General features: G+C 38.8%; 1 protein-coding gene across 1 annotated transcript in view; it reads left to right on the plus strand.

Annotated features, from left to right (window-relative positions):
- Positions 1-23,667, plus strand: part of MED20 (Mediator complex subunit 20) — a 190,004-nt gene that overhangs the window by 156,876 nt on the left and 9,461 nt on the right. Inside the window, exon 3 of the mRNA XM_019053382.2 lies at positions 10,758-11,017. Coding sequence (XP_018908927.1) covers positions 10,758-11,017 — 260 coding nt within the window. The remainder of the gene's footprint in view (positions 1-10,757; positions 11,018-23,667) is intronic.

Genomic DNA, 23,667 nt, shown 5'->3' on the forward strand with positions numbered 1-23,667 from the left:
TGTTCTGCATTGATCAGCTATTAAATCATGGTGCTAATTTTTCTCTTACGTTAAAGAGTGCTTCAGATATTTTTACAATGCACTCATCGTGTTTTCAAAAGTTCCTTCGTACCTGCACCAGTTCTAATCGGAAATTTGGATTAATTGTCTTCAAGTGGATTTTTCTGACCCAGTGGATTACAGATTTGAGCAAGTTGGTGAGTGTTGTTTGTTCATTTTCTATTTTACTGAGCATGTCTGCATGGTCCAAATATCATGTGCTCCCATTGGGACGCTTGTCTCCTTTGTCTTGATTCTAAGATTTATTTAATTTCCGTGAGCAATTTGGATGGTACTGAAACCATCTTGTGATCATTTTTATGCAAATGGTTTTGTTTCCATGAAAAATTGTCACGGAAATGATTTCGTTTCCATGAAAAATTTTCACGGAAATGATTTCGTTTCCATGAAAAATTTTCATGGAAATAAGCCACATGGAAATCAGCCACACGGAAATCAGCCACATGGAAATATTTCCTGTTCCATTTTTCCGTGTCATTTTTTCATGGAAATCAACTTCATGGAAATCATCCACACGGAACATTTTTAGCAGGGAAGTCAGCCGGGCATCGGTCGGAGCTAAACGGACCGAGCTACCTTAAAAGCCAGACTTCCCAAGTTGGAACCTTTTGACTTCCTGTGACGAGCCCTCGCAGCGGGCTCACGACTACCGTCATTTTAGACGGGCGCTTCGCAAGTTTTGAAACTTCGGATATTAGGCTCAACTTCGCGCCGCAACAGGGCAGTTGAAACTGACGTTGCAATTTAGCTCAAAAAGGTTGTTGTCGGATCAACCGCGCCACCAGATTTATAATAATAACTAGCAACCAGCCCGTGCTTCGCACGGTGATAAACCGTCATTAATGAAATTACACCATGTTATAACAATAACTTTTGTATTAATATATTTTACTATACCTATTATGCCCATATTTATATTTTTTAATATAATTATTCAGAAGCTACAAAATATTTTTACATGTGGGGGCTGTTGTTGTACCCATCAGCAAAAACAAAAAACATGTTTGCGAGTATCAATTTTGTAAATATGGTAGTAATTTATAGACCCAGCAGTCTTGAAATTAAAAAATAAATAACTGTTGTAAGAAGATGTATTTATTAATTTCAATAAATAAAAAAGGCAAATTTTGAGATGTTGCTCTACACTAAAAACATTAAATGAAAAATCATACAAAAGAATAAACTTAAAAAATATAAAATCATGAGTGTGACAGACATTTTGAGATCTTGCGCTAGACCTAAAAAAGTAGTCAAGTTATTTATTTTAATTGAATAGCAACTTGAATTGACAATAAATTTTGAAAGAAGATATAACATGCTCTGAAATTTTGGAAATTGGAATTGGAATTTTGAATTTATCATCATTTAATAACAATTTAAATTTATAAACTGGAAAAATTAAATTATTCCGGAAAATAATTTCGGACTTTTAATGTGAAGTACCAGTATTGTGATGCCTTGCATTTCAAAAAAGAGGAGGTGAACGGCCATTTTAACAGATGCTGTCATAATGGTCTTCTCAGACTTGCCGAGCCTGGAATCGAAGACTAACTTCGAGACCTCTTCTCCAAACCTATTTTCATGACCAACATTTTGAGGTACAACAGTTGTATGGCTTTTGCATCTCTGTCTGCTTCCGAAGCTCATATAATTTTGAACCAAATCTTCTGCTATTGAATACGAAAAATCATGGAGAATTTAAGTTTTATGTTAACCAGCTTCTCGAAAGAAAAATAAAATGTCTAAGGAAGTCTGCAACGTCGCAAAAGAAGAAACGTCGTCTCTCATTTTGCCCAAAAATATGTATGTATAAAATTGATGGCATCATGACTGGCCTCTCTCAACTTATATTCGTCTGTAACGAAAAACAAGCAGTGAACTCCAACACAATGTGTTGATAAGGCGCGTCATTAACTCACACATATCAACTCCTTTAGTTTTCATTTACAGAGATTTCAAAATAGGCAAGTAGCACAACAAGAGAATTCATACGATCCAACTCTTCAACGACGCACTTTGACGAGACCTTGTATTGTGAATGTAGAAAGCCATTCGAACGAGTTTAAGTTTTTTGATCTGCTCCCAGCAATATCTTATCGGATTCTTAAAGAAAAGTGCTACGGAATAATTTAAGCGAAGAAAGGAAAAATTCTGTCGAACTCCTGAAAGATACAGTCGATTTAAAGGTCTTTTTGGGGCTAAAATATCCAAATCACCGGTACCTATTATAAATCCCGATATATTATTGAAAAGAAATTGACTCGATATAAATGCAATTGCATTAAATATGTCTTGATTTTGTTATTTTAAACGTATTTCCATGCAAAGAAGTTCAATCATGTCCATGCTTTATTCATTCATGAATTGAAAGTAAGCAATCTACATCCCGAAAATCTACCGATTTGCCGTAAAAAATTGCAGAAACTTGATATACCAGGTCGATGCACTCACTCGTTGAATTTACCAACCAATTTCGTGGGTGCAAATATATAAAAATCAATATGCTATAGTCATTTTGGGTGCATTTATTTTTCATGAAACAATAATAATTTCAATCCCGAAAAACCATCAATTTTCCGTATAAAATCGAAAAAATCGAGATGTGTCGACTCCCTGACGTGAAAATTAGATTCTACGTGTAAAAATACTTACACATGGATATGCTGAACAGAAACCATGTGTGGACACAGTTAGGATATATAGCCCCAGAATACTTTTAAATCGCCTTTACTTTCCAGAATCTTGACGGAATTTTTTTTTTGGCTTAAACGACCCAAGAGACACTGTAGTTAAAAAATATTTAGAATTTTCGATTTTGACACACAAAAAAAATGTTCGTTCAGGCACACCCTGTATTGTATGGTGTATTGCGCTGGTATTCAATCCTTGCCTTCAGATCAAAATTCTTACAAGGAAGCCCCTTGCAAGAGGCGAATTTTTTGTAATTTCTCCCAATTTTTTCTCCGTTATATAGTTGAATTGCTTGCCAAATTCTGAGGTCAATTATATTTAATTGTAATTTATACATTTCTTTTTTCCCCTTCATTTTATTTTTTGTATGGAGAAGTTTCGTTGATTTCTTCGGATTTCGAATACTGTAACTTCTCTTCTATTCGGCCGATTTTTATGAATGAGACCTCTTTCAATTCGTCTTTGAATGGAGAGTAAGGAAAAAATTGCTGAGTACTCGCGAAACAATTTTTTCGAAAATTTGATGGATTCCAGCGTGACGGTGAAATGTCTAATCGAGTGAAAGTAATTAGGTCTGACTGTGGCGAGGGCCGCGAGGGTCGCCTTTTGTTCTTCAGCTGGGAAGCGACGCGGCGAAACGAGCCAGGACCGGGACACTACCTGGGTTTTGTGCCTGCCTGTGCACTGTTTTGGCCTGATAGGGGAGTGAATTTCTGTATGGGCCACGGTTAGCAAATGGTCTAATGAGTCTCGAGGCTCATCACAGATTGCACTTACCACTATCCTGCTGGCCCCGGCTATCAGAGCAAGGGGTACCAAATTTTGAAAATTATAACAGGTTTGTGGAGATCTGTCAAAGCAACGTTTTAAACAAAACGAAGAAGTGAAATTCTCATTCAACGAGTGCCGACCTGATCAGCCATCCTCGAATCAGTTCGCTTGCTTCTGCTTATATATGCATATTTTAAATCAGCGCGCCCCATTCTAAGGTTTTTTTAAAAAAAACCAAGAAACGTAGACTCTTGGTATTCATTACACATAAACTAACGAGCCCCAGAATGAGAAACAACTTTAAATCATAATTATTGACGGATAAATAAACTTTTTACACGCTTTGGAAAATCTCAGAAGTTCGCGGTAGTCACTTTTCGGTAAGGAACTAAGGGACTCGGTTATTGTATCGAGTGGGGGGTCGAAACGATCGCAAAGGCGGTATACTACGTATACGCGCCAATATACTACGTATACGCGCCAACAATGGGACGCGTTTGCTACGGCGCCTTGATACAACTATATAACCTCGACGGATGTCCGTATTGCGTTCAAAAAATTGAAGGCGTTTTGACCCCCTGCTCATACTACCTGTAGTTGATTCGATCGACAAACGCGTTGGTCGGCGGTGACGGGGACTTGATGCATTTTTTTAAACTTGATGGATGTCCGTATCGCACCGACTGTAGTGCGAAACCACGTATCTCCATTGCGGTGTTTCAAAATTTCCCGTTCCTAATTCATCCCTTCCATGAGAAACAATCCAAATTTACGACAATAAATTTTGAACCAAATCTTCTGCAATCGCATACGAAAAATCATGGAGAATTTAAGTTTTATGTTGATCAGCTTCTCGAAAGAATAATAAAATTTCTAAGGACGTCTGCAACGTCGCAAAAGAAGAAACGTCGTCTCTCATTTTGCCCAAAAATATGTATGTATAAAATTGAAGGCATTATGACTGGCCTCTCTCAACTTATATTCGTATGTAACGATAAACAATGGGACGCGCTTGCTACGGCGCCTTGATACAACTATACAACCTCGACGGATGTCCGTATTGCGTTCAAAAAATTGAAGGCGTTTAGACCCCCTGCTCATACTACCTATGTAGTTGATTCGATCGACAAACGCGTTGGTCGGCGGTGACGGGGACTTGATGCATTTTTTTAAACTTGATGGATGTCCGTATCGCACGACTGAAGTGCGAAACCACGTATCTCCGTTGCGGTGTTTCAAAATTTCCGTTCTTAAATCATCTCTTCCATGAGAAACAATCCAAATTTACGACTTTAAATTTTGAACCAAATTTTCTGCTATCGAATACGAAAAATCATTGAGAATTTAAGTTTTATGATGACCAGCTTCTCGATGGAAAACTAAAATTTCAATAATTTTTCCATCACAATACTGGCACTTCACATTTAAAAGTCCGAAATTATTTTCCGGATAATCATTTTCGATAATATTATCAGTGCTCTGCCGAAATGAATTGAGGTCATTTCCTTGTTCACCCCTACGTCGTACATTATCTATCTCACTGAGATAGCCATCATGCCGCACTTTGCGTCGCGCGGATAAATTGCGAGAAACATTGCCACGCTTCGCCGGACGCCCACGTTTTCGACTCCGATCCATTCTCAATATTAAAACGAATACGCGCACTTTACTAAAAATTCGAGATTCTTCATACACGACAAATATTAACAAAATTCAAAAGACGACGCGCACTGTACGAAAAAATCGGAATTCTTCATAAACGACGAATATCCATGACGACGAACGCCTCGGGCAGCCGAGTCATCAGGTGACCGAGAACGAACAATTTCGTGAAATTACAGATTTCGTGATTTTGGCAACACTGCTCCGGTTCGGAATCTCCAAAATTAGACAGAAAAAACAGCTGATCGAGACGCAATAAAAGAAGGGAAACCACGACGACCAGACGACGACGATCGATCGCGCAACACCGCTCTAACACACGGGTCACCCTATTTTAGCGTGTTTTCAACCCTTAGAATCAAAATTTCGAAAATCGGACGACGAATTGCACCCCTTCAGCACGAACCGCACATGCGTACAAAGTTTCAAGGAAATCCGCCTTCGGGAAGTCGCTGAAACATTGGGTACAAAATTGGGGCCTCTCCTTTATAGTTTTATAGATAATGATTTATTTTATTTGTAAATGCACATTTATAACGGCGAAAACAAATATGTCAAAATTAGTTAGGATATAAGAAAAAAAAAAGAAGGGAAAAGAGATTACAGAACTTAAGCTAAATATTCTGCTACACTATACAAACACTTGGCAATAAGAAATTGTTTTAGTAAATTTAGAAAATTTGGATCCCTGTATTTGGATTTTAGGTTTGCGGGAAGTTTTTCAAAAAATATTTGGCCGCGCCTTAGTGAGTGGCTGTTCCTTGTTGCGTTTGTCATGGCATGGAATCTAGTGTTTATTTTATTATTACTGAGATTCGTAGGAGCTATAGAGCTATTCATTTAAAACTCCCTATGATGAGAGAGTTAAAAGTTCGTTCAATTTCAATGTGTATACGTAGTATACCGCATTCAGATCAGAGGCGGATCCAGCGATTCGGCAACATCGGATTTTCTCCATTTAAACCTATGTTGAACAATCGATTCTTGTCGGAGCACCTGGCCCCTCCAAGAATCGATACATTTCCATATATTTAAATGAAGAAAAGACAATGTTGCCAATTTGCTGGATCTGCCAATGACCGCATTGCGATTCTTCGATCGTTTTCATAAGAAATTCGTATTTTTCAACGTTTGATCAGTCATTTATTCCTGTTTTTTTTTTCTAAAAAAAATTTTACCCCCCTCCCTCATACATAATTTTAGAATGGATTGTAATTTATTAAGTAATTAAAAGAGTATAGGCACCATGTTTTGTGCTATACCGCAAGAAAAATCGGGGATACCGTCTTCCAAAATGCAATTTCTTCATCGACAATGAATGTAGGTAGTCGATATTTATTTACTTAGCTCATTTTATTCGAGACATTCAGTATTTACCTTTTTTTTTTTTTTTTTAAATTTTGCACTTCTCCCTTGTACATAATTTTATAATGGATAATAATTTATCAAGTATTTGAAAGTAGTAGACACCATGCTTTCCGCAAGGAATGACGAGATGTCTTCCAAAATGCAATTTCTTCATCGACAATGGATGTAGGCAATCGATATTTAGCTATAGTTAGTTAATTTTATTAGAGGCATTCAGTATCTTTTTAGCTCCTATCAATGTTTTTACAGAAAATACGAAGGATATTTAGACGATCACTGCTTGCCAATCTGTATAAATTAGATTTAACCAGAGACAGAGAGGACCCTCCATTGGTATCTTGGCAATGGTTGAAACTTTTACCTCCGGGACTCTACTATTCAACTGCTTACCTATCTACGAGGTGGACGTTCAATAACGTGTTGAGAAAGTCGTTTTGCGAGCAAACCGAAGTTTGGTAAAGTTGTTCGGCTCACTACGCTACGTCACCAGAAACTCATCATCCTCTTAGTAGGTAGGTCAACAACCGAAAGAAGGGTGATGTCTATTGTTACTTTATAACTGTCCATATGGAAGCGTTTAAACCCCGAAAGTAAAAGTCTCCACCTTTGCCAAGTGGTTAGCAGAGGGTCCCTCTTTTCGTCTCAGGTTTTAATCATGTAGGTAGGTGTTGTCGTGGCCTGCTTTGCAATTTATAGATTGGTCTGCCAATTAAACCTATGGAAAAGGATCGATAGACAGGGATTCGCGACGAACACCTTAATAATGGACTCTGTACCACAAATTCAAATGGGAGAATATCGATAATCGATCATTCACACCTCGCCAATGTTATTTTATTCGATCACAATTATTATAGGACGCTAATACTGCCGTGTTAAGGAAAAACGTCGTATGAACATTCGAGAGACGTCAAACTTTCCTTAATAAAACATGAATTTTTGACGAAATGCAAGCATATTCTTCATTGAATTTCTCTAAAAATTTAGTACAGATGAAATTGCGTACAAATTTTTCTGAAGTATTTGGAAAAAAAACATTCATAACTCTCCCAGTAAACTCTGTTTTTATCGAAGGAATTTTGGCAATGTTTGGAGGCTCATACGGCGTTATTTCTCAGCACGGTAGAACAGAAAACGAGTCAATGTGGAACAGCGCCTAGAATGTATTACCGTGCTGCTGTGCTGAGGAAAAATGCCGTACAAACCTCTCAGGCGTCCCCAAATTTCTCGTGATAAAACACGACTTTTTCGGGAAAGCTACGAATATTTTTCTTCTAATGTCTGTGGCAATTTTGTTCACAACTTCATTTAAAATAGCTCAACATTTCAAGGGATATTATGCATAATTTTATGTCCAAATGAATTTTTTATCAGGGAAAATCTTGCAACATTTGAATGTTCATACGACGCTTTTCCTTATCATGGCAGTGTGCGCGGGGAGCTTTTTTGGTAAATGTTTGGCAACGGACGGCGCGCGCAACCGCGGAAAACGGCAAAAATAAGAAACAGGTTTTGCTGTATTAACTTGTTCCATAAGTTTGACCCAAATAATCTAAGTTAATGATCGACTCCCCCCGGGGATGCAAACTCGCCCTCCCCTCCCCGCCTCCCTCTCCGGTTGCCAGCCCTTATCCTTAACTCTATTGACACTCGTCATTTTACGAGGGCGCCGTTTTCCTGTATTCCTATGCAGTAAATCCAAGAGATCCTCCTATTTATTTTCTCTCTAAAAACTTCCCGCCTTTCCGTATTTTTAACATGAGCAAAGCTGCCGTGATAGCGAAAAGAGCAGTAAGTGTCAAATTTTCGAAATTGAGTTTCCGAATCTTTAATCGTCTAATCTCTTTTAGATGCAATCACTGAAATGGCTAAAACAGCAAAACTTATCTTAAGTAAATTAAGACGAGACTTATGAGAAAGCCGCGAGAGCGCAAAAATGACGTAGTTTCAGACAAAACAGCCGTAAGTACAGCCAGTTGTTCCTCCAGAGAGCCAAAAAACAGTGCTTACAAGTAAAGTGACCAAAGCAAGAAGACTTAAATACCACAATCTGAACCGAGCGTTTGGGCTCTCTTTTTTGAAATAAGACTTGGAGAAGAAAAAAATCTTGGAATGTGCAATAATGTTCTTCGGGCAATTTTCAAAATGACGGCTTGATTAAAAATTCCAAAATTCTGCACATTTCTCGTCAACATCTTTCTACAGGGCCACTCAGATACGATACAGAAGAGCGCCTTCAACCCACTATGTAATCTACATGCAAAATTCTGATACCACTATTCGTGCGTCACGAGAGTCATTTTGCATACCCGGCCATTTGAAGGCAAATCATTGACCCAGGCTACAGGGTACGAATTTCAGCAATATGATACGTGTTTTTCAAAGAACGAAACCTCAGGGGCTGCCCCACCTGACATCCGAGGAGTATATTGTACATGTATATTTCGGAGGAAAATAGTCAAAGCAGGCATTTTGTCAAATGCCTAGGCAGATACTCAAATTTTCAATGTTGACGAGGTTTTGTATATTTTCACAAGTACTCTAATTTTCAATAGTTTGAGACTGAAAATCCGTCAAAGTACAAACTGTCATGTTATTTCCCGTTCAGAAATGCTCCTCATAATTTTTCAACCATCCAAATTGTGAAAACTTTTTATTTTAAGAAATGCTGCATGATTTGAGATTTTGCATTCGAAGACTTGAAAAAACGTATTTATAGTCGTATGGAACAAGTTTTTAAAGGGAATTCATATCCACATGATCAGAGAATTATTTTGTCTACCGTCAGCAAAATAATCAGCGTTTCAGTTTAAGTAAGAATATTTAACTATTTGCCTAGGTGTTGGCGCCGATTTTCATCGTATTTTTTCGCTATATTTGTCGCTACAAGTCGGGCTTGCAGGACAGCAGGAGGAGAGAGCCCCGAGGCGGCTGATCGGCCAATCAGAGCTGATTGGAGATTTTCCCCTACTTTCCCAGTGAGCCATTTCAGACTTCAGCTCGCGTCGCCCCACTTACGCCGAGAACGTCGCCGCGCCTCTGTGCTTTCTCCTGCTACTGCCCTGCTGCTCTACTGCTGCCCAGCTGCTACCTTTGGTATCGCCGCTTTTGCTGACATTTGCCTTCGCTCTACCGCTTCTCATCACTCTTGGTAAAACAAGCTCGCTTATTTAGTAGTAGACGACTATTTTCCTGCTTTAGTTATGATGGTATGAATGAGAGTGTGCTTGTGTCGCCCAACCGCACCCTTGCACTTAGCTACCGCTCCCTTTTTCCTGATATGTCCGCACTTTTGATCCTTTACGCCCCCCGCTTGAGAGCTGTTACCATGCTAGGCTAGATTTCTAGCTTACGCGAGTGAGATGGCGCCAGGTTTCGCCCGTGACGTCGAGAGCATGCCGCTTCAGCGCCGCATGGCTGTACCAGACTGAGGACTTCGGTGAGTGCTTAGAGTGCTTATTTTTCATATTTTTATAGTGCATTTTCTCTCTGTCATGTAGATTTATCCCCATTTTCTCGCTTTATGGACTGGTCGCTTTGAGTTCGACGGGTTCCATCCATGCGCTATCTATGATAGGCTCGGAACTCGTCGTTCCGAGGTTGCCAGATCGCTTCGCCCTACTCTTCTTTCCTCTGCCCTATTTCTCTCTCTATTCTATTTGCTCCCCTAGCTATTGGAGACCGCATCACTAGGCATTTAACAAAATGCCTGATTTGACTATTTTCCTTCAACATATATACGCTTAACTAGAGTACCTCTATAGCGAGAGTATGGACAGATCGCTTCATGGAGGGCTTAGGGCCCAAAAGTGCAGCCACCCTTCTAACCAACTTCTAACGCACAAAATTTCACTGCCAGTCTGCACATTCCAATTCTAACCAAGATGGCTAAGAATGTACATAAATGAGCGTTCTTCCGCAAAAATGAGTAAATTTATGCAACAAGTAAGTCAAATACGTGCTTTATAAACGATGGTTCGTAACAATTGTATTAGTAAAGCGCTCTGGATAATTGAGATTCATAGGTTGGCTGCATTCCTGGGCCCTAACTTTATTCGCGGAGACATCGGTGAAGGCCTGATGGATTTTCGGAGTTTCACATCTGTCTATACTCTCGCTATACAGGTACTCTACGCTTAACCAGATGTTAAATGAACTTGTTTTTGTGTTAATCTCGGATTTTTTCTGATTTTCTGGGGTTGCAGGGCAGCAGCGGACGGTGCACGTGCTGCACAACTCGGAGCACCCCGCGTCGGTGTTTTCGATCCTGGACAACGGGACGAAGACCATCACTCTGGTGGCCGACCAGCTCTTCGACTTGCTCATGCTCAAGATGACCTCCATCTACACGAGCAAGAAGCAGACCCGCCTCGAGGCCAAGGGACCCCGCTTCGAGCTCGGCGACTTCCTCGTCAAACTCGGCACCGTCTCCATGGGCCAGAACTTCAAAGGAGTCCTCGTTGAAGTACGCTTATTTCAAACTTCATACTTTTTCACTCGTCATCTTACAATAAAAACAGGGTTGCCAGCGACCGGGAAAACCGGGAAAAGTCAGGGAAAAAAATCAACCAGGAAAAGTCAGGGAAAGTCAGGGAATTTCAATGTTGGTCAGGGATTTTTCTGATTTTTCGTGGAATTAGGCGCGGGCGGTTTCGGGCTCGCGTTGCGGGATCAACTGACTCATTTTCACTTTAACAGACTGCGTCAGATCCATACTTAAAAGTCAGGGAAAAATATTGGAAAGTCAGGGAAAAGTCAGGGAAAAGTCAGGGAATGGAAAAAAATAATTTGGCTGGCAACCCTGTAAAAACATTGGGCTCAGTCATTCAAAAATCAAAAAAAATCAACCAAAAAATCAGGAACTTCATATCACTGAATGATAGAAATGGGTATGGCACATGCAAGAGGTACAGCCAACTGTATATGTCGCAGGCTAATAGTGAAATTAGGCATTTTGTCAAATGCCTAGGCACATATTCAACTTCTGACGGTCTACAAAATGTTTTAATTTTATGGCGAAGAGCACACGATTTTTCACTATTTTTGGAAAAATAACTCATCAAACCTACGAACTCTTTTTGTCTCTTCCTCTTCAATTGCTTCTCATATTTTTAAATGTTGAAATTCCAAAAAGTCTGTATTTTATGACATGCTGAAAATTTCGAGATCAGTGTCTGTTCATGCAGGAGCTGAAAATCGTTTAAAATACTATTGTGTGGTGCAAATTTTTACTGAAAAATTTTCCTTGCAGGAACAACGAAGTATTTTGTCTGAGATTAGGGAAATAATCAGAATTTCAATCTAAGTTAGAATATTTGACTATTGCCTAGCTATTTGACAAAATGCCTGATTTTACGGTTTGCCTGCGGCAAACACACTTTTTTAGGGAAAATTTGCACAAAAATCACGTTGGGTACATCATTCAGGGTTCCCAGCGATCTGGAAAACCTGGAAAAGTCAGGGGAAAAAAAATGGCCCGGAAAACATGGAAAAGTCAGGGAATTTGCTTCAAAAGTCTGGAATTTTTTCAAGTACTGAGAAAAAAATTTAATAAGTAAACAAATAAAAATAAAAGAATTGTGTGTGTGTTACTACCAAACCAGTACATATTTTGTCGGCGTTTAGCCGAGGGTAAAACCCTCGTTTCCACCGTCCACCACGAGGAGGAACCGACATCAGACGGCACGCTTCCACCGTCCAACTTACAACTCCCATCGCATACGTTAATTTGAAATTCAAAATTTTGAAGAAATTTTGAAGAAATTTCGAAAAAATTTAGATGAAATTTTAAAAGACAAAGGCATGGGGCTCATGCCTTTGTTGTTAGTGAGATTTAATAAGGATAACCTTATTTTTAATTTTTTTTTTTTAAATTTAATAATTATTGAAGATCTCATGCCATGAAGAGTTGGGTTGGCGTTCTGGGCGCACCCTCACTCACAACAGTGAACAATTCGCCAATGACCGAATGCAGGGAACTCCTCTACCACCGTGCGATCCAGCAGTGAGACAACAAACTCGTAGCTGGATACTCTCTACAGAGATAGAGATTGCTGAAACTTTGTCCGGCTTGTTCGGCCCAGGAGAACAGAATACCTTGAGCCACGAGACCCCGGAACTCTCGTGAGGTATTCGGCTCGTCCTGCATCAAAACCTACTTCAATCTGCAACATCGCCCCAACCACCAGCCCGTTTGAGAGGTGTCCGACCCTCCGGTTCCGACTTTGCCTGGTCTAAAGTGTCCCGGGGGGGATGACGGCTTTAGACTTAATGCGCAAGCATCGGCAGATACCGGAGGTTGACCAGTACAGGATTGCCAGGCTTCGATCGGTCACCCCTGCACGTGGTCACTGGCGAATCGCGCAAAGTCGGTCACAGATCGGGATTTTCAGACCACTGTGTACCGGTTGATCCTTGCACCTCGCGGTTCAAGGATATGGCCTAACTACTATCAGTGGTCTTCTGAAGATCATCGTTCCCCTCATGTTCCTAAGGTTCCGCTTGATCTCTTCCGTAAGCCAGGGATATGGGCTAACAACCAAGGTAATAACGTACCAAGGTTCCGCTTGATCCAAGGCTGCAATGGATATGGCCTAACATCCAAGGTGTAAACAGCCCTGCTGCGCGCGAAGCAGGGCACCGAGGAAGTGGTTGATCCATGCCCGAGCGTATTAGGGATATGGGCTAACAACCAAGGTAATAACGTACCAAAGATGCGCTTGATCCTAAATTGCTCGTTACGATGTGTGAAGAGATATGGGCTAACAACCAGAGGCGAGGGAGGGTGCAGAATCACAACAGGTTTGCCGGCGTTTGGCACGGGTCAGAGACCCGCCCCAGGTCCACCACGAGGAGGCTCCGGCACCAGACCGCGGTCTGGTGCCGGAGCCTCCTCGTGGGTGGACCTGGGGCGGTGTCTCAGGGACCCGTGGCCAAACGCTCGGCACAACCTGTTGTGAATTCTGCACCCTCCCTCGCCTCTGGTTGTTATGACCCTTATCTCTTCACACCTTCGTAACGATGCAATTTTAGGATCAAGCGGCATCTTTGGTACGTTGTATAACCTTGGTTGTTTAGACCATATCCCAAATACGCTCGGGCCAATGGAAATCAACCACTTCCTCGGTGCCCTGCTTTCGCGCGCATGCAGGGCTGATTTAACATCCTTGGATGTTAGTGGGCCATATCCATGGCCAAGCCTTGGATCAAGCGGAACCTATGGTACGTTACTTACCTTGGTTGTTAAGCCCATATCCCTGGCTTACCGGAAGAGATCAAGCGGAACCTTAGGGGAACATGAGGGGAACGATGATCATCAGAAAGACCACTGATATAGTAGTTAGGCCATATACCTTGAACCGCGAGGGGTGCAAGGATCAACGGTAACACAGTGGTCTGAAAATCCCGATCTGTGACCGACTTTGCGCGATTCGCCAGTGACCACGTGCAGGGGTGACCGATCGAAGCCTGGCAAATCCTGTACTGGTCAAACCTCCGGTATCTGCCGATGCTTGCGCATTTCATTAAGTCTAAAAGCCGCTCATCCCCCCCGGGCACACTATTAGACCAGGCAAAGTCCGGAACTCGGAGGGTCGGACACCCTCTCAAACGGGCTGGGTGGTTGGGGCGATTGTTGCAGATTGTTGAATGTAGGTTTTGATGCAGGACGAGCCGAAATACCACACGAGAGTTTTCCTGGGGGTCTCGTGGCTCAAGGTATTCAGTCTCTCCTGGGCCGAACAAGCCGGACGAAGTTTCAAGCAAACTCTATCTCTCGTAGAGAGTAACCAGCTACGCGTTTGTTGTCCTCACTGCTGGATCGCACGGTGGTAGAGGAGTTCCCTGCATTCGGTCCATTGGCGAAATTGTTCACTGTTGTAGAGTGAGGGAGCGCCCAGAACGCCAACCCAACTCTTCATGGCATGAGATCTTCAATAATTATTAAATTTAAAAAAAAAAATTAAAAATAAGGTTATCCTTATAAATCTCACTAACAACAAAGGCATGAGCCCCATGCCTTTGTCTTTTAAAATTTCATCTAAAATTTTTCTCTTGAATTTTCTTCAAAATTTCTTCAAAATTTAGAATTTCAAATTAACGTATGCGATGGGAGTTTTGTAAGTTGGACGGTGGAAGCGTGCCGTCTGATGTCGGTTCCTCCTCGTGTGGACCGTGGAAAACGAGGGTTTACCTCGCCTTTTCTCTCTCTTCTCACGTTTCCTCTCGCTTTTCCTCTCGATTTTCCTCTCACTTTTCTTCTCGCTTTTCCTCTTGATTTCCTTCTCGCTTTCCTTCTCGCTTTCCTTCTCAATTTCCTTCTCAATTTCCTTCTCGCTTTCTCAATTTCCTTCTCGCTTTCCCTCTCAATTTCCTTCACGCTTTCCTTCTCGCTTTTCCTCTCAATTTCCTTCTCGCTTTCCTTCTCACGCTTTCCTTCTCAATTTCCTTCTCGTTTTCCTTCTCGCGCTTTCCTTCTCAATTTCCTTCTCAATTTCCCTCTCACTGTTTTACTGTGTGCTTTCACTGTTTTATTCTCTTTTATGTTCTCTCTATTCTTCTCTTCTTCATCTTCCATGTCTCTTCTTTTCTCTCCTCTCTTCTCTCTTTTCTTCCTGTTCTTTCTCTCATCTTCTTTTTCCTCCTCTTTCTATTCTTCTCCCTCTCCTCAAACTTTGATTTTACCTTCTACGAAGAGGTACTTTCACGAATGAGCCGTAAATAGTAGTTTTTTTTATCGTAGAATAAAGTCTATTTGATCCCCAGGGAATCTAGTAGCCAGTAATAGACTTCTGACAGTGCTTCAGAAGACAAACGCACACTCCGTCACCGAGACAGAGAATTGACGAAGGAAGTGATTCGGTCACTTCATTCGAAGTTAGGAAAAGTCTCAAAATGGTGAGCAATAGAAAAATGTTGAACATCTTATTTATAATCAAGAATCTCATTCCTAGACAAAAGTCCTGAGGACAGAAGAACTTGCGATCCCAGTGGCGTGGCGTGAATTGCGATATATCGATTGTTATGCCATTTAAATCCATGGTAAAAAATCAATTATTAAGGCGTGTTCGCTACGAACACCCTGTTTATCGATCCTTTTCCATAGGTTTAAATGACCGATAAATCGATATATCGCAAAGCGCGCCACGCCACTGCACGAGCCGTCCATTTTTCATCATTTATTCCGGTAGAAATAACGTTGAATCAATCAGAAACTCAATGAAACACAACTACACCGAAACACACTCGTTCATCATATGTATGAACTGATATTAATCAAAATTAATCATTTCTTGTCTCAAACTGTGTTTTTTGCTAAGTCCTGACGACGGCTGAGGCCGAAAAGCTTCGACTATTAAGTTCCTGAATTTCAAGTTAACGTGAGTTAACAGTTTATTTAAACCCATAGCACTGGCTACCCAACAAACCAAAAATTACACAAAAACTACTACCATAATGTTGTAAATCAACACTTTCAATACAAATTGTCATTGAAAGAGCAAAATTGACCAAGACGGATTATAAATATTAGTCGTAAAACAGTAACCTCAGGCGGAATTTTTTTCGTTTTGCAAAACAACCTCTAGTATAGCAATAATGAAAGTTTTGGTGGTTCACTTGCCTCGGCACAGTAAAACTAAACTTAAGAGAGCTCATCGTTTCCCGCGTGAAAGAACGTAACTTCATTTCAATGTTGCCAAATGTCCCCTCGCAAATTGCATATTAAGTAGGAGGATCTTGAACTTTCCTAACTGGAAATTTCATTGATAATTTTCCCCGAGATTTCATGCAAAATTAAAATAAAAATTACACAGGCACATTTTCATTAATTTGTTTTACAAAGTTGTGCCTGAAAATTGCACAAGCATAACTTTGTAAAATAAATTAATTGTTTGAGTCAATTTGGTGACCTTGGAATGGAGTTACATTCCTTCGTACGAGAGACAAGTTTTACATTTAAACGTCTGGTCAGTTCTACTTATATGTGACAGACGAGGGTTAAATGGACTACATTTTGCAATCAGGAACTAAAATTTCTGGCTCATCCTTAAAAGCACTTTTGTGCATCGGGAAACTAATGGCTCATAAGTTATTTCTAAACTGAGTCAGAAATTATAGTTCCCAATTGCAAAATGTGGTCCAAATGAGTCTGGAGGCTATTGGAGCGGAGGAAAACTTATTATTCATGTGGAAGCTACCTTTTATAACAATATGCCCGGCCCCTTTTACTAGTGACCAGATCCGTAAGAGGAGACCTATCTTTCTGGGGACAAAATTCCTTTACTCAGGAAATTTGATCCTAAATCTCAAAAACTGTCGTGAAGCTTGAAGACAAAAATTCCTAGGTTGTAGAAAAATGTTGTTCATGTGTTCGCAAAAAGTTAAGAACAATTTTCTCCCGGAGGAGAAGCTCTTTTTACACAGATCCACACACAAATGGACTGCATTTTGCAATTGAGCACTAAAATTTGTGTCTCAAGTTTAGAAACAACGTAAGTACCCATAGTATCATATGCACATAAGTGTTTTTATAGATGAGCCAGAAAATGTAGCTCCGAATTGCAAAATTTAGTTCAAATTAGGTAACGTTGACTCAGACCGCTCTCGGCGCTCTCTGCTCAATCTTCACCAGATTGAAGGCAAGAAGGAAGTAAAGCAGTCGATAACCTAACAAGGTTTAACAGTTAATTTCCACCACGACGCACTTTTAGACCCCGGCTCGTCAAAAATTCTTCCAAAGACACGAGGCACTCTGGAAATTCATGAATAATCATTCAAAATTGTTACATATTGTTACTTTGCTCTATGATGATCCATGTCTCCAGTAAAAATCTTAGCTTGATGATACGTCTGGTTTTAAAAATACAGCGTTGACAAGTTTTCATATTTAAGCTTTAAAGATTATCGTATTATCAAGTATCTTACTTTCTGTAAACAACTGTCATTGGATGTTTCATGATATATTCCGACATTTTATCAACAGGCAGTGTACATCTTTCTAAAAAAATACGTTAATAATAAATAATTTTTCTATGTTAATGCTGTTGATTCTGTTGATACAACGTTGCAAACTTGACATCACAGACCTATAAAAATGCTCATTTTGTTCCGTTTTTTAATTAAAAAACGAACTTATTGACCACCTAAAGGTATGATAATGTGGTTTAGCTGAAATTCTATGATAAGATTAGTCTTGTGTAAAAGTTTTACAGCGAGAGTAAGTATAGATTTAACGATACAGCGTTGCAAAATTTATGTATATAAGCTTTAAAAATGTTTTTATTTTTAAGTTCAGTGTTTGTTTGGGTTTTTTTTTTTTTTTTTTTTTTTTTTTTTATAAAATAAACCATTTACGTTATCTGCAGGTGTAAGATTGATTTGTAGTGATACAGCGTTGCCAAGCTTACAATTTTGAACTCAACGAAATATGATTTTTTCAAAATTTTTTTCCAGTTTAAGATAAAATCAATGGGTGTCATCCCTCATATCAAGCCAAAATATCAAGGTCTGATGTCTGTTCCAAGTGACAATTGGTTTTTGCAATAATACTTTCGCCAAGTGTATTCACAATTCTCTCCAAGCAATAAATAATAGACGATTTTAAAATAAAGATGCTTCCAGTAGTTATTTGATTTTGCTTATTTTTTTATATACATTGACATTTTTTTCTTTCAATTTTATATGACTTTCTACCGTACATTATTTTTCATTTTTTTTTATTTTTGTATTTTTTATAGTTTTTTATCTTCTTCCTTCAAAATATTTTATTCATGTGATGCTTCAGTATCAGTCCTGTCTTGCCTTCAAATCTATAGAAATCGCCTCAACATGATGCCAATTTTAAACTTTCACCCTCCAAAAGTCATATTTAAATAATTTTAAAATTCTCTCTTAAGGAGGCGTCTGGGTTTTTTTATACATTAACGCAACAGTGATTTAAATATTCTATTTAGGTTTTAAATTATATTTTATTGTTTTGTTGGTGTATTTATTATTTTTCGTTCATTTAATTTACTTTGCATTTTTTTTTTTTTTTTTTATTTCTTTAATATTTTCAAAATCTTTCATTCTTACGTTCAACATACTCAGTTTTTTAAGGCATAATGAATGTATCGTCTATATCAAGATTTATTTCTACTTAAAAAAACCCAAACGCCTCCATATTCTATGTTAGTTTCTTCATTACACCTAAAAAAGGTTGAATTTGCAACTAAGTCTAGGCAGAATATTTCAGATCTTGAAAGCAACGCTGATGCTGAATCATCCATTGTATTCCAAAAATCCTCTGGAATTACATTTTAAAGTGAAAGAACTATTGGAAGAATCCTTACTTTTAACTAATTTTATACAATCGAATGTTAAAAGAAAAGCAGATAAAATTTGCAAAGATGTTATTTTAATGCAATTGTCACCCAGGATCAACATAAAGCCTCCACATTTCGCTTCACTATTAACCATTAACTCATATTGTATCTTATCTCCAATACAATAGCAAGAAAAAGTAGACATTTTCATAGATGAAAGATGTAAACTTTGCAACGCTGTATTGCCCAAAAGTATCGTATACTGATTAAATCTATGCTATACGTCTAAGCTTTGCAACGCTGCATTGCCTAAAATTATCGTATACTGATATAAATTTTAGAGCCTGCGAGTATCTCTAATTGTATATTTTATGTCTCAAATACTGCTACAATATACAAAACTATAAAAAATGGGTATTTTTAAAGGGCAAGAATGTAATTTTTGCAACGTTGTACTGCTATTAACGGCTCATCCACAATTTGAAACTTTTACTACGGATTTTCTTATAATTTTTCAGTTACGCGTCATGTTTACTTGAAACTTAAATTACTTGTTACTTACATTACTTTGAAATTGGCTTTTGGAAGAAATTCTTCAAAAATATGAAGATTTTTAAGACTCAAACATGCAAACTTTGCAATGCTGTAGCTCCAAAACCAATGGCGTGGCGTGAATTGCGATATATCGATTGTCATGCCATTTAAACCTATGAAAAAGGATCGATAGACAGGGTGTTCGCAGCGAACACCTTAATAATCGATTCTTTACCATAGCTTTAAATGGCATGAGAATCGATACATCGCAATTCACGCCACGCCACTGTCCAAAACCAAACGTATCCTCAAGCTAAAATTTTTACCGGAGGTTGTCTCATCATAAGGTTTCATTTCGGTCACGTACGAATGAAATCCCCGGGTTTCAAAAAAGGTCGCTCCTCTGACATAAGGACGTATCTCACTTTTCACATGAACCGCAGAAAGCATGGATTTGAATGTGACCCAGAGCTCACGAGGAAATTGAGATTCGCCCTTTCGTCAGAGGAGCGACGAAACGAGGCCACTTATTGGGAGGCTTTTTAATCTATTTTCCTCCCTCAATTGGACTGCATTTTGCAATTTGGAACTATAAATTCTTGCCCGGTTTTAAAAAAAAAACGCATGTGCCATTAGTATCCCTATGCACATAAGTGTTTTTTTCAGATGAGCCAGAATTTATAGTTCCAAATTGCAAAATGCAGTCCAATTCGTCGTTACCTCCCACGAAAGAACATAACTACATTTGGATTACATTTTGCAATAAGGAACCACTATTTCTGACTCTTCCATAAAACCACCGTTCTGCAAAGGGAAACCAATGGCATATACGTTGTTTCTAAAATGAGCCAGAAATAGTGGTTCCTTTTTGCAAAATGTGGTCCACTTCATTGTTGCCAGATTTCGCCTCGTAAATTTGAATTTGTAAAGGAAAATGTTAGGTATTAATTGTACATTTCACTGATTTTTCCGCTGATCTCATGAAAAACGAAAATAAATTTTAGATAAAGATTTCGCTTTCTCGTGTTTGTGAAAAATTGAATTCTTTGAATCAATTTGACAACCTTGGAATGGAGTTACGTTTCTTCGTCCGGGAAATGACAAAAAATGAAGCTGAATCCTGTCGTAGCGAATTCAGTGAATAGTTTATTCTGCAGAATCTTGGAAAAATAAGACAGTTTCAAGGCATTATGTTCCGTAGTTCTGCAGTATTACAGAAACAGAACATCAGGAAAAACTAAGCACCGTCAAATCGTCGCTCCTCTGACGTAAGGGCGTATCTAGATTTTTGCATGAGCCTTAGAAAGCATAGAGTTATACAGAGCACAGGGGTCACGTAGAAATCAAGTTACGCCCTTACGTCAGAGGAGCGACGAAATGTAGTTCAGTTGATTCTACCTAAAATCGCCCGAATGATGACAGCGGCGATGATCAGCGTTGAGGAAGAATGAGGGGCTTGTAGGACAAAGCGCGTAAGTGCAGTTTTTGCTACCTCGAGAAATATGTGTTTGAAGTTTTGAAATTACATGGATCCTTATGGCGGAAAGAAAGTTCAAACTGACTTTTTGAAGCTTAAAAATTGAAATTTGAGAGGGAATTTTTCACAAAATATGCACCAAGACTAGTTTTACTTGAAATCATTAAAATCTGAACTTTTTCCAAAACTGCTTTTGTGCGCCTTGTCCTCCAAACCCCTCATATACTTTAGCAGCCCATTTAAAAAATTGAAATTATTGACGGTAACCGATTCATTAGAAGTTGAGGTGATTCGATGAACGCCATATTTTGTGCCAGAACGACATGCGAAATATCGCGTCGATTAGTTTCATTTTTTCAGCTACTCGTCATTTTTCTCGAATTTTGAGATCTCAATTCTGTTGTCAGGAGACTAGAGCACTCGCTTACCAATTTTAACAATGAAATTCAACGTAATAAAGGCGTGGTTTTTTTAGAGAGAAAATATCGCATTTGAGTGCACTTTCGATATCAGTATCGAATGCGATGTGTTCTCTCTAAAAAAACCACGCCTTTGTTACGTTGAATTTCATTGTTAAAATTTGTAAGTGCTTTAGTCTCCTGACAACAGAATTGCGATCTCAAAATTGAAGTAAAATGACGAGTAGCTGAAAAAATCTGAAGCAATATATCGCATTCCATTCTGACTCAAAATATGGCATCCATCGAATCACCTTAAGTTGATTTTACCTAAAATCGCCTGAATGATGACAGCGGCGATGATCAGCGTTGGGGAAGAATGAGAGGCTTGTAGGACAAAGCGCGTAAGTGCAGATTTTGCTACCTCGAGAAATATGTGTTTGAAGTCTCGAAATTACATGGATCCTTATGGCGGAAAGAAAGTTCAAACTGACTTTTTGAAGCTTAAAAATTGAAATTTGAGAGGAAATTTTTCACAAAATATGCACTAAGACTAGTTTTACTTGAAATCATCATCGAGAAATATGTATTTGAAGTCTCAAAATTACACGGATCCTTATGGCGGAAAGAAAGTTCAAACTGACTTTTTGAAGCTTCAAAATTGAAATTTGAGAGGGAATTTTTCACAAAATATACACTTAGACTAGTTTTACTTGAAATCATTAAAATCTCAACTTTCTCAAAAACTGCACTTATGCGCCTTGTCCTCCAAGCCCCTCAAATTTTTTAGCAGCCCATTTCAAAAATTGAAATTATTGACAGTAACCGATTCATTAGAAGTTGAGGTGATTCAATGAACGCCATATTTTGTGCCCGAACGACATGCGAAATATCGCGTCAATTGGTTTCTTTTTTTCAGCTACTTCTCATTTTTCTCGAATTTTGAGATCGCAATTCTGTTGTCAGGAGACTAAAGCATTCACCTACCAAATTTTGACCTACAAATTCATCGTAATGAAGTCGTGGGTTTTTTTTATCAGACAAAATATCGCATTCGAATGCAGTATTTTTCCTCTATTTTCCTCACGCCTTTAATACTTTGAATTTGTTCATCAAAATTGATAAGTGAATTATTTAGTCTCTTGACAATAGAATTGCGATCTCAAAATTCGAGAAAAATGACGAGTCGCCGGAAAAATGGAACTAATCGATGATATATATCACATGCCGTTCTGTCACAAAATACGGCGTTCATCGAATCACCTTAATTTTCGAAATAGGAGGAAGCTTGAGAGATCTTACCGTGAAGAAGCGATGATCTGCAAGGTCAGGAACAGCTGTGATGCGTAGGGTGAAGATTTCCATCCTCGTTCATCGCCTTCTCGAATGATGGCTGCAAAGAAAAAAATTAATATAATTAATTGTCTAGTATATGGAACAGCTTAACAAATAAATTGAAATAATGTTGAAAAATAATGGAATAAAACTGCTTTTTGTACCACAAAATTACAATATTCTCACATCATGTATATAATAATAATCAATTTTCAACGATTAAACATTTTCATATCGACGACCTAAGGAGATTTGATGGACGCCATATTTAGTGTTAGAAAGGCATGCGATATATCGCATCCATTGGTTCCATTTTTTCAGCTTCTTGTCATTCTTCTCCAATTTTGAGATTGCAATTCTGTTGTCAGGAGACTAAAGCACTCGCTTACCAATTTTAACAAAGAAATTCAACGTAATAAAGGCGTGGTTTTTTTAGAGAGAAAATATCGCATTCGAGTGCAGTTTCGATATCAGTATCGAATGCTATGTTTTCTCTCCAAAAAAACCACGCCTTTATCACGTTGAATTTCTTTGTTAAAATTGGTAAGTGAGTGCTTTAGTCTCCTGACAACAGAATCGCGATCTCAAAATTGGAGAAAAATGACGAACACTGAAAAAATGGAACCAATTGATGCGATAAATCGCATGCCGTTCTGACGCAAAATATCGCGTCCATCGAATCACCTTAAGTGTAGAAACACGCGTTTCCGTCTGCTACTCAACAGATTTTCTGTCATACTTCATTTTTTCTCGGGGGAACTGGTCCACCTAATTTCTTTAAAACTTCCGTGATTTTTTTGCATTTTTTGCAGAATACTTTGTATAAATTTCAAGCTATGAAGTTTGCTTGTTTCTTTTCGAAAAAATAAAATAAAGGTGGAAATTTTATGACACCACAATAGAAATGCATGATTTTCCACTTTGGCCATCGATTTATGAAGAAGTTAGGTAATTCGCAAATGCAAAAAATTGCAACACATTTCAATACGCAGAATACCTCGATAACTCCACTGATTGTGAAAAAATTTCGAGAAAATCAAAAGATTATCGCCCACAGGGATTCTTATAT

Source organism: Bemisia tabaci, chromosome 8, assembly GCF_918797505.1.
Source record: "Bemisia tabaci chromosome 8, PGI_BMITA_v3".
In the NCBI taxonomy this organism is placed as follows: Eukaryota; Metazoa; Arthropoda; class Insecta; order Hemiptera; family Aleyrodidae; genus Bemisia; species Bemisia tabaci.